This window comes from Heptranchias perlo, chromosome 6 (assembly GCF_035084215.1).
Source record: "Heptranchias perlo isolate sHepPer1 chromosome 6, sHepPer1.hap1, whole genome shotgun sequence".
Lineage (NCBI taxonomy): Eukaryota > Metazoa > Chordata > Chondrichthyes > Hexanchiformes > Hexanchidae > Heptranchias > Heptranchias perlo.
This window is the reverse complement of record NC_090330.1, coordinates 29,757,042-29,769,741: the sequence shown is the minus strand read 5'-3', so window position 1 is coordinate 29,769,741 and position 12,700 is coordinate 29,757,042. Positions and strand designations below refer to the sequence as shown.

Sequence of the window (12,700 nt, the reverse complement as noted above, 5' to 3'; positions counted from 1 at the left end):
AGTTCACTCCATCCTTGTCTTTGTTTTTACTTGCCAGGATCTGCTCCATACAGTCTCCAACTATGCTTTTATTTTCCCTCCATCTCTTCATACTGTCCAATTCCTTAACTGCATATATCAGGTTCTATCTTGCTCAGGTTCGACTACTAACCATTTTTAATCACTACTTTGTTTATCCGTTCAAATCTCTTTCTTGTTTATCTGACATGGCTCCTTGCCTCTCCCCACCATTGCAGTTTTCTCTCATCACACAGAATCATGGAATTTTACAGCCCCTTTGAAATTTTTCTTTTTCAAATATTTATCCACTTCCCTTTTAAAAGCTATTATAGATTCTGCTTCCACCACTGCTTTTGGAAGGGCATTCCAAGTCCTCATGACCCTCTGCAAAACAACATTCTTCTAACCTCTCCCTTTATTCTTTTGGTGATCTTAAAATTATGCCCTCTAGTTACCAACTCACTGATCAGTGGAAAAAGTTTTTCACGATTTATCTGATCAAAACCACTCACTTTGAACACCATTATCAGATTTCCTCTTAACCTTCTTTGTTCTAATTAAAATAGCCCCAGTTTCTCTAGTTTCTCCTCATAATTAAAACCTTTCAACCGTGGTTTTCTTTTGCATCCTCTACATGACCTTGACGTCCTTCCTAAAGTAGGTCCCCCAAAACTGAAGACAATATTCTAACCGTGACTTAACCAATGATGTGTATAGGTTTAGCATTACTTCTTTGCTTTTCTACTCAATACGTCTATTTATAAAGCCTACGAACCCATGTTCTTGTTTTTTTAAAAAAAAGCTTTATTAATTTGTCCTACTTTTAAAGATTTGTGTAGCTAAACCCCAAAGTGTCTCTACTTCCTTTTCCCCCTCCTTACACATTTGTTTTCCTGCTTTCCCCAACTCTTTCCACTGTCTCATTTGAAATTATGGTTCTCCATCCATTTTGAATTCTTCCTCACAGCATTTTTAAAAGGGAACACAGTTTGCACAAAATTAAAGTTAGCTTTTTAAGCAACCTTTTTAAGCGAAAGCTCTGGAAAATGAGAACAAAAAAGTAAAATAAACTGAACCGTCAACTGACAAAGCAATCTACTGATGTCTGATTGAGACAGTGATTGTAGAAGAACCTTTAAGCCTGCTGCACCACTAGTAAAACAAGTGAAAGTTTAAATTCAGATAAGCAGTTAATTACACCAGAGATAAAATAGCACATTGCTCCTTTATACAGAGGTACTGTTATACATAAAGAAGAATGTAAAACATCACCCATGAGTATTAGAAATAGTTACCACCTGAGGTAGGATATTGTCACAATCCTTACTCATGATGTTTGGTGTGAGGTGCAAAATAAGCTTACTGCTTTTATTTATTTATACCCCCTTTAGGTCACATGCAGCACCCACATTCCATTGTGACAATGTCACTTTAACTGCCATCAGGTTCACAAAGAGAGGTAACTCAGTCAATTTTTCCTTAAGGAACAGCACATCTTTCTATTAGGCAATTTTCAGTCATCTGATCTGAATATTGACTTCAACAACTTCAAAACATAGTCACAGCTCCCATTTTCCCTGACAGGAGGTGCTGGTAATTAGGATGGGTGTACTAATGCTTCCGAGGATGGGGGACACAGCGGGTTGCTGCTTGCTGCTTGGGACGAGGATCCCCTCAGTACACTGCAGCATGGTCTGCATCCCATGTGTCAACCAGCCTTGCTCTTCCACCAGACTCCTGGGTCACAGAGCCTGCTCCGTTTTGCCAGTTTTTAATTCTTCCTTCTCCAATTTATCCTGCTTTAAATATCCACACATTTACTGTACCTCATCTCATATTACACTATTATCATTTCTGTCATTTAACCAGTTCACCTAATCACTTTTCAGGTCATTCTTTTCTCTTTTCTTGTGTGTTTCCCCCTTCTCCCTTTCCCTTGCTCTGTTCAATTTAATCAGCTGTTCATCTGTAATATCATAGAATCATAGCAAGTTACTGCACAGAAGGAGGCCATTTGGCCCATGGAGTCTGTGCTGGTCGAAAAAGAGCTATTCAGCTTAATTCCACTTTCCAGCACTTGGTCCGTAGCCCAGTAGGTTACGGCACTTCAAGTGCTCATCCAAGTACTTCTTAAACGAGTTAAGGGTTTTTGCCTCGCCCACCCTTTCAGGTAATGAGTTCCAGACCCCCACCACCCTCTGGGTGAAAAAATTCTCCTCAGCTCCCCTTAACCCTTTTACCAATTACTTTAAATCTATACCCCCTGGTCACTAAACCCTCTGCTAAGGGAAATGGGTCCTCCCTATCCACTCTGGACCCCTCATAATTTTGTACACCTCAATTAAATCTCCCCTCAGCCTCCTCTGTTCCAAAGAAAACCACCCCCACCTAGCCAATCTTTTCTCATAGCTAAAATTCTCCAGCCCTGGCAACATCCTTGTAAATCTCCTCTGTACCCTCTCTAGTGCAATCATATCTTTCCTGTAATGTGGTGACCAGAACTGTACGCGGTACTCAAGCTGTGGCCTAACTAGTGTTTTATACAGTTCGAGCATAACCTCCCTGCTCTTATATTCTGTGCTTCGACTAATAAAGGAAAGTATCCCGTATGCCTTCTTAACCACCTTATCTACCTGTCCTGCTACCTTCAGGGATCTGTGGACATGCACTCCAAGGTCCCTCTGTTCCTCTAACACTTCTCAGTATCCTTCCATTTATTGTGTATTCCTTTGCCTTGTTTGCCCTCCCCAAATGTATCACCTCACATTTCTCCAGATTGAATTCCATTTGCCACTTTTCTGCCCACATGACCAGTCCACTGATATCTTCCTGCAGTCTACAGCTTTCCTCCTCACTATCAACCACACAGCCAATTCTTGTATCATCTGCAAACTTCTTGATCATGCCCCCTACATTCAAGTTCAAATCATTAATACATACCACAAAAAGCAAGGGACCTAGTACTGAACCCTGCAGAACCCCAAAAGAAATAGCCTTCCAGTCACAAAAAAACCCGTCAACCATTACCCTTTGCTTCCTGCCACTGAGCCAATTTTGGATCCAACTTGCCACTTTCCCTTGGATCCAATGAGCTTTTCCTTTTTTGACCAGTCTGCCACATGGGACCTTGTCAAAAGCCTTGCTAAAATCCATTTAGATGACATCAAACGCATTATCCTCATCTACCTCCTTGTAACCTCCTCAAAAAATTCAATCAAGTTCGTCAGACATGACCTTCCCTTAAAAAATCCATACTGAGAAGTGTAGAGGAACAGAGGGACCTCGGAGTGCATGTCCACAGATCCCTGAAGGTAGCAGGACAGGTAGATAAGGTGGTTAAGGCACACTGGGATACTTTCCTTTATTAGTCAAAGCACAGAATAGAAGAGCAGGGAGGTTATGCTCGAACTGTATAAAACACTAGTTAGGCCACAGCTTGAGTACAGAGATTAACCCGCGCCTTTCTAAATGATGATTCATGCTGTCCCTCAGAATCGATTCCAACAATTTGCCCACCACCGAGGTTAGGCTGACTGGCTTATAATTACTCAGTCTATCCCTTTTTAAACAACAGTACAACGTCCTCCAATCCTCTGGCACCACGCCTGTAGCCAGGAGGATAGGGATGGTCAGAGCCTCCCCTATTTCCTCTCTTGCTTCTCAACAGCCTGGGATACATTTCATCCGGATTTATCTACTTTCAAAAGATGCTAAACCCTTTAATACTTCCTCTGTCACTCATCCAATATTTCACACACTCCCTTAACTACAATCTCTGCATCGTCCCCCTCTTATGTGGAGACAGACGCAAAGTATTCATTCAGAACCGTACCCACCTCTTCTGCCTCCACACATAGGTTACCTTTTTGGTTTCTAATAGGCCCTACTCTTTCCTTAGTTATCCTCTTGTTCTTTATGTATTTATAAAACATCTTTGGGTTTTCCTTGATTTTACTTGCCAGTATTTTTTCATGCCCTCTCTTTGCGTTCCTAATTTTCTTTTTAATTTCACCCCTGCACTTTCTATATTCCTCTAGGCTTTCTGCAGTATTGAGCTCGCGGTATCTGACATAAGCTGCCCTTTTTTACTGGATCTTACCCTGTATGCTCCTTGTTATCCAGCGGGCTCTTAATTTGACAGTCCCACCCTTTTTCTTTGTGAGAACATGCTTATTCTGAACCCTCACTCCTTTGAATGCCTCCCACTTTTCTGACACTGATTTACCTTCAAGTAACTGTTTCAAGTCCACTTTTGTAAACTCACTTCTCAGCTTAGTAAAATTGGCCTTTCCCCAATTGAGAACTTTTACTCCTGTTCTATCTTTGTTCTTTTCCATAACTATGCTAAATCTGACTGAATTATGATCACTTACCAGCAAAATGCTCTCCCACTGATACTCCTTCCACCTGCCCAGCTTCATTTCCTATAACTAAGTCCAGAACTGCCTCCCTCTTGTTGGGCTTACTATGTACTGGCTAAAAAAGCTCTCCTGAATGCAATTTAAGAATTCTGCACCCTCTATACCTTTTACACTGATTGTATCCCAGTTAATATTAGGGTAGTTGAAATCCCCCACTATTACTGCCCTATTGTTATTGCACTTCTCAGAAATTTGCTTGCATATTTGCCCCTCTATCTCTCTCTGACTGTTTGGGGGTCTATAGTACACTCCCAGCAGTGTGACTGCCCCTTTTTTGTTCTTTAGCTCAATCCATATGACCTCATTTGATGATCCTTCTAACATATAATCCCTCTTCACAGCTGTAATTGTTTCTTTAACCAATATTGCCACCTCCCCCCTCCCCCCTTTTAAGGGTTGTCTCAAACATCAACATCTTTCCTTTCTTTACAAATGCTGCCTGACTTTTCCAGCATTTTCTGTTTTTATTCCCCTCTCACCCTGAGGTGATTTGACTCACAGCCTTCCATCCCCAAAGTCAGGCCATCATATGGGGAATTAAACCATTGTTCAGCCATTCCATTGACAGAATACTTCATTTTTTTCTCATTTCAATTTTTAAAAAAATCATTCTTAGGATGTGTGCATCGCTAGCAAGGCCAGCATTTATTGCCCATCCCTAGTTGCCTTTAAGGTAATGGTGGTGGGCTGTCTTCTTGAACCATTGCATTGTACCAATTTGATATATCTAAATGGCTTGCTAGGCCACTTCAGAGGGTAGTTAAGAGTCAACCAGGTTGGTGTGGGACTGGAGTGATCTATAGGCCAAACTGGGTAAGGATGGCATTAGTGAACCAGTTGGGTTTTTATGACAAGAACAGCTTAATGGTCACCTTTACTGATACCAGCTTTTTTTTTAATTTCCAGATTTTTGATTTACAATCCTCAAAGAAAATGTGTAATATTATTTATTTAAAATAGCCAGACTAGATGAAAAATGCTGTTCTGCTTTATCTTGGTCTCTCTTTGCTAGCTTTTTTTCCCTCTGTTGGAACAAAATACCCACGTGAAACTTGAATTAAAAATACAAGATCTATCTGATCGGAGTCACTGCGATAGGGGGAAGTGCTGAGCAGAGACTGGGTGCTTTCTCATGTGAAAAGAGGGTTTTAAAAAAGTGAATCATCCTGGGCCACTCTTGCACACCTCCTAGACACCAGTGTATATACACAGAGGTCACCTGCCTACCTGCCCTCTTGGCTGGCATATTGAATACCTTAGGAAAACCTAAAGATGGGAAAAGATGATATGTAAATATATATGATAAAAGATGACATACAAATATATATGTGCTCAAAAGTCAAACATAAAAGTCAAATTCACACCAGCCAATGCTCATGTTAATATGAATACAAAGAGCTTAGCAGTGAACAGAACTAGCCAATAAACTATGCAAGCAGTATAGAGCTGAACTGCCAAACCCAAATTAGGTTTCATTAAAAAAAAGCTGAAACATTCTCTGACTCATACTGAAACACAAATGGCACAGTGCATCATGTGACTGGGCAAGGAGGCCCCTAGGAGGTGCAGGTTACTTCCTTTCTAATGTACATTGAGGGGAAATACGGTTACAGTGTTAAATGTTTACTGATTTATCAAACTGCAATATTCAGAAATGATATTCTAGCATGCCTCAGTGTCTGGTAGTTGCACTGTGAATTCAAATAGTGGCAAATGTTGCATTTTTGAAAATATTGTACTCTTTTTAAAGTTAGCCACATCTTAGATAACAGCTACTGTTTTAGCTACTTTTAAGCTTATTTATAAAACAGTTTAGATGTCAAGTTATTTACATATACCGAGTGGAAATGTTTACAAAGAAAAATATACCTAATTTTTCTGCTCCAGTTGTCTAAAAAGTCCTAAAAAAACTTTGCAAAATAGGTAGAATTCTGAAGGTGAAATCTGATATTCTGCTATCTAGGGTCACAGTAAATACTTTGCAAAATTATTTTTATTAGATAAAAATTTAGAATCAATTTTTGTTCCAAAGCAAATGCACTAAGACCATGAGTTACAGAAAATATTCCAGCCAGCCTCAAATCTGCTAGTACTTTTAGAGGGTCAAGGGGGTCTGGCCAGAAATGAACAATTTCTGTCATCACATGAAGAAATGGAAGATATTCAATTTAAGCCACATTCAGCATCGGCATTTCAGACCACTTATTTCACATTTGTAAAGGTTTTTTTTTAAAAAAAAGTTTGCAGAAAGACAGAACGTTCCCCAAAACCATTTCAATATTCTGTCAGACATGCATCATCTTCATGCTTAGCCTTAAATAACAAGTTAAGATGCCTCTCAAGGAAGTTAAGATGTTTTAAAGAACCTTGCATGCGCCATGTATACATAATAGATATTCAGTATTCCCATGAGCTATTTTCACAGTATTAATGATCATTTTTTAAAGTAGAGTAAAACAAGGCAAAGTTAATGATATGATGTGGTCAATGTCACCCTTACCTGTGTGCCTTGAAACAGATACAGGAATTATATAAATCAAGAGAGCATAACTTTAATTTCTCTGTGCAGTACTGCTTTTTGCATTTTAGTAACAATCCATTTCTGAAATTATATTAACCAAATAACAGGACTGGATTATAAGGCTGTAAACTCAGAAGGATTAAAATAATTTCATATACCACAAATGTGAATGTCACCTAAATTCTGAGATAAAGTTATGGCTTTTAACTCACTGCAAAATTTGATATTTTAAATATTAATTTTAGAAACAGGACATTATGCAGAAGAAAAGCTGCTGAAATAGTGTTTTATCTTTTTTTAAAAACAGGTATGTGACATGATAATTCAATCAAGTAAGTTACATTAGCTTACCTCAAAATGCTAAAAGTACTAAAATCTCAAAAGATAAAAGTTTTTCCGGGGAGTTCATTTTTTTGTGGATCTTCTGGTGAAAAGTCAGTTTCTACTTTTCTTGGAGTATGAATGCACCTCTGCCACTTTATTTAAGGGTACACCCAGGAGGATAATACAGAGGCAATTGATTTTACTGTAGCTTTAAACTTGAAGCTGTAGCACAAGGCAAAGGAGTGTGAGATGCCTGGATAGCTTTGACAGATGGTACAGCTGGAGTAGTGTCACGCTGTAACTGTTATTTTTACCCCTCCCTTTCCTTATACAAGGAAAGAGAAAAATTGGTTCCAGACATAGTCAGGACATCATCTGTCTCATCTTACTGGAGTGTAATATCATCAATTTACAGAAAGGAAAAATACCTCCAACCTAGTTCATAGGATAACCACAGCAAAAAACGAATCTATTAAAATCTAATAGTTTTGAAGTACAAGATTTCAGCTTTGCAAATCAGTTCTTTGTATGGATCAAACTGCATTTTGAAAGTAATAGTTCTTTCTTTTTAAAAACAAATCATGCCAAAAAAAATCACAGCCCTCTTTGCTGAATGAGGAATTAATCTAATTCCCTTCAAGAAAACTGGACCGAAGTGTTTGATAGATGATAAACTGAGGAATATTCAGCATTGCCCTTAATTAAACTGGCAGAAGTGCATGAGTTGTTGTGCCGTCCAGATTTTCCTTTCCTCCATTCCAGATAAATGCCTCACCATTCCTCCACAATATAGCTGAGATGTTTACTGAGTACGGAAATTACAGCAGCAAACTTGCATGCTACCAACATGTAGTCACATACATCAACGCAGGTACAGTACTAAAATATTGTGGAGGAAATATTTACAAGCCAAACATCAAAGCCAGTAATAATGGCACAACTGGAAAAAACAAAGGTACAATTTAAGAGAGAAACAAAAATATTTGTAATGCATGTAGTATAAACAGGCAATTACTGTGGTACTAATATATGTGCCAAGTTATTGAAAGCATTTGCAATTGTAAGCCCTTTAAATCTTACTGTACATTTACAATTACAAAACTTTCAAAACTAGAAACAAAGTAATGACAAAGTACCTGCATTTCTTCTGACAAAATGAAACATTAGCCATATAAATTTGTTAGGGATTTATACAGGAGCATTCCAAATGAAGCGACTGCCTTCATGTCCCCATTGTACAAAGCATGAAGACATTGTTATAAAGGAACACAAAAGTGGAGAACATTGTTATTCTACATCCCTAAGCAAAATGTGTATATTTAACGGTCTAATTACATTTGCAATGAATACTTTTTCAATTATAATTATAATAAAATTTGTTCTGTTTGTTCATTCTGCTTTTTGCATCTGCCTGCATAGCAACGGTTATAGCCATGTGCGTCCATCACATTAGGAAGGTGGTCTGAGATTTGGGAGCTTGAGCTGTTAAGAGTCTGAGAGAACGGGCTAGCGGGGAGGGGGGGGGGGGGGGGGGAGGAGGAGGAGGGGGGTGGAGGAGAATAGGGGAGCAAAGAGTTAGCAAAATATGGTAAGACTGTTAGGGGTAATCAGTGTTCAGGAAGACTGGAAAGAAGGTATCAGGATCTGGTAGAAGTGAGAAGAGATCATGGGAGCAGGATGCTTGAATTAACAGTGATGGGAGAAGGGCTCGGTTGTGGTGACAGCACTGGGATGGTAATGGGATGTGTGGAAGCATTGGGAAGGGGGAATTGCAAGACATGGGAATACTGGGAAGGGGACTTCAGGGTGTTACTGATAAAAGCACATATTGGCAGCAGGGAAAAGTATTGGTGCTCAGCATGGGGGGTGGGTTTGGTGGGAGGTGGCAGAATAAGGAGGTATGAGAGCTTGGTGCTGGTGGGATTTCTTAAAAGTGTTCTCCCATCAGTGACCTGGTGATACAGATATTATTTGAAATTTAGCTGAGTATTTATTTTAAATATAATGCAAGTTTCCCCAGGTCACTGCTGCTGAAAACTACTAAGTTCACCCCTCCCCCAAATGACTGGACCTCCTCCTGCTGCTGCCACTTACCAAGCTCACACATACACTCCCAAAAGTGGGCACCTGAAAACCACCATAAGATCCTGCAGTGTTTTCTCAACTATTTTACATTTTAAAATGGCTGCAAATGCAATTCAGGAACTTTAAACCCGTTCCCAACAATGGCCAGAACGCAGCTATAGGGAGCATAGATGGAGTCCTGGGTCCAGTCATAATAGTTCTGTCCAACTGGTGAGGTGGGGTTCAGGGTTTGAATGACAGGGCGGAGGGGGAGGAAACAGCAGCCACAAAAGGTAACAGCAAAAGGGATATAGTCAGCATCGAGCCACTAGCCCAATGTAACAACACCACTTAACTTGGAGACACAAGTGGGAGATCTCACAGGGTAAGTAATAATGTCATGTGAGAATTCAGTGATAAGCAAAATGAAGAGGCTAGTTTAATTGTGTCAGAAAGGTTGATAGGCGTGACAGAAATAAGCACAGCAGGTAGGGAGATAATTGCAGGAAGTGTGTACATATATTTAAACATAAATGTTAGCTTGGCTTAGTGGTAGCACTTTCAACTCTGAGTCAGAAGGTTGTGGGTTCAAGCACCGGTCCAGCACATAATCTAGGATGGCACTTAGTACTGAGGGTGCGCTCCATTGTCAGAGGTGCTATCTTTCAAAGAAGACATTAAACCAACGCCTTGTCTACCAGTTCAGGCGGATAAGAGATTCCATGGCATTATTTGAAACAGAACAGGGAGTTCTCCCAGTGTCCTGGCTGTCATTTATCCCTCAACCAACACAATTATAACAGATTAACTGGTCATTTATCTCATTTGCTCTTTGTGGGATCTTGCTTTACCCAAAGCGGCTGCTGCGTTTGCCTCCGTAACAACAGTGATTACTCTTCAAAACTAATTCATTGGCCGTAAAACATTTTAGGTCACTGATGAGGACATGAAAGATGCTACGTAAATGGAAATTCTCTTTCCTTCAGTAAAATATATTTCTATAAAAATTGATATAAAAATTCTCAAAAATATTGGTTTGAAAATGTATAAAATTATAAATGGATTTGTTGTATGCTTAAAAGATGGTTGAGGTGGCCTTTAGAGCATCAATTTGATAAAACTTATTTCATATTGTCCCAACCCATCCCCACTCCCAATTTTACTTGTTACATTTTCCACCCTTTTTAAGTTTCAAATGCCACACACCATTTCATAGCTAAGCGAATGGACACCAACAGGTTTTTAACCAATACCAAACCATAATTGGCCACTAGGATTAGTAAACAGTGGATGAAGGCAACTTACATGCCCATTTGCTTTTCCTCCAAGAAGTGGGCAGCCTTACTCAGACAAAATAAGAAACCAGTCATGAGGTCACATCCTACTCAGTAGCTAGGTAAGTGATTTGGCATAATAAAATTGCTGAAAATTACAAAGCAGTTGCAGGAGAAATATTTATTATTGCAAGCAGCTATGAGGGATACTGTTCTTGCATTCCCTGCCAACTTTTCCCCTTATTTTACATTTTAATTTTCATCAGCAGCATGTCTGAAAACACTGGTGTTCTGTTCCTCTCACCTTTTTTTAAAAAAAGGAGTGTAACAACTTTCCAGTTGGTTACTTTAACAGCTCCTTGTGGAGTCCGCTAGCACTCAGCTCACAAACACTGTTTAAAATCAGAGTTTGAATTATAGTGCTGGTGTGGGAAGCATGTACCAAATATACAATCTGCTATTATAGTAACCAACTGGAAATTGCTTCACTTTTAGATGGGCTGAAACACAATACTGATTCCTTAAAACATGCTGCTGATTAAATCTGAAGTGTCAGTTTTTCTGTTCGCTAAGAGGAAATGTTATACTGTAATGATTAACATCCAGGACACATCCTGTGAATTTAACCACAGCAAACCATTTGCCCTAGCATGACACAATACATTGTTAAAACCACCCATTCATCATATTATCTTCTAATACAGTTTTTGAAACCCACAAACAGAGCAGATAGTTACAGATCTATACACTCTGGCCACTTTGGGGAGATTTTTCTTTTACACAAAGCTATTCTATCTTACAAGGTGAGTTTGCCACCGATTGAATTCTCATTACAAAAATTGAAGGCGGGGGCACGACCACAGGTCAATTAGTGAAAAAGTCATCTTTTGACAAGATCGCAATTCATACCGGATTTTATAATAATAAACGTGATATCTGTAAAATTAAACGTGAATTTCATTTGTTAATCCCAATATGCAACATACTGTGATTTTCATCTAATGTGAAAACACAAAAACTATCACAGGTAGTTTCCAATTAAACCTCAAGGTTTTATTAACCTCAATACAAAAATAAAACTTCAAGAGAGGATAGATTGGGATGTTTCCTTGGACAAAGTGGCACATAGCTCCTGTGTGAGACAAGCATCTGCATTTCACTAATCCGTGAGAGAAATACCATGCAATTTTTAAACGACCCTTGGATGAATTAAGACCAAATACATGAAATACACCACACTGGAGATTAAACCACGAGAGTCGCACACAGAAGGAGCAACGAGACTCTCGGGGGGGAGGAGGCGAAGATTTCCCGGGGTTGCACACAACACACCGCGCTGCTCTGCGCCCTTTTACTGCACCTGCCTCTCCGCCTCGGGTAACGCTGCCACCGGGCACAGGGAAGGCCCGCTCTAGCCACCACTGCAGCGGGAGGAGAGGAGTGGGAAGGAGGGGGTGCGTGTGCGGGAGCCCGGCTCCAGGAGGCGGAGGCCTCGCCCCTTCATCTAATTTTAATGAATAGTTTCACCTCATTTTTTCCCTCGGCCTGACAGCAGCACCAGGCCCAGGCCTGAGAGGAGCCCGGGACTGGGAGTAAAGTGGTGACCCAGCGGCAGGGACGGGCGGCTTAGTTCCGGTTCCGCTCTACACAGGGAAACCGCTAACAAGCCGCCGCTGCGACGGTTGCAGAACGGAAAGCGAGTGATCCCCAGGCCGCGGGCCTTCCCTCTGAACACCTACCATGGTACAAATGGAAGCGAGTTTCCCGACTGTCATTAGTATTTCCATCCGTCCAGCGCCATGTTTCATCCGCTCACTCAGCACCGATTGGGGGTGGGCGGGGGCGGAGCGGCCGACGCTGAGACCGCGGGGTCCTAGCGCCCGCATAGACTAATGCCCTACCTACTGTACACACAAACACTAACGTGTACACACACATTCACTAAACACACACACACATTTGTATATGCATTTATGGATGTGAAAAAAAACAGAAAATGTTAGAAATACATGGCAGGTTTTGTTGAAATCTGTAAACAGAAAAGACAGGTGTCAGGATGTGGACCAACGGAGTATTTCCAGCACTTAAGAAGGAAT

General features: G+C 40.3%; 1 protein-coding gene across 1 annotated transcript in view; it reads right to left on the bottom strand.

Moving 5' to 3' along the window:
- Positions 1–12,447, bottom strand: part of usp12a (ubiquitin specific peptidase 12a) — a 49,748-nt gene extending 37,301 nt beyond the window's left edge. Inside the window, exon 1 of the mRNA XM_067986014.1 lies at positions 12,344–12,447. Coding sequence (XP_067842115.1) covers positions 12,344–12,412 — 69 coding nt within the window. The 5' untranslated portion in view covers positions 12,413–12,447. The remainder of the gene's footprint in view (positions 1–12,343) is intronic.
- Positions 12,448–12,700: the final 253 nt, after the last annotated feature.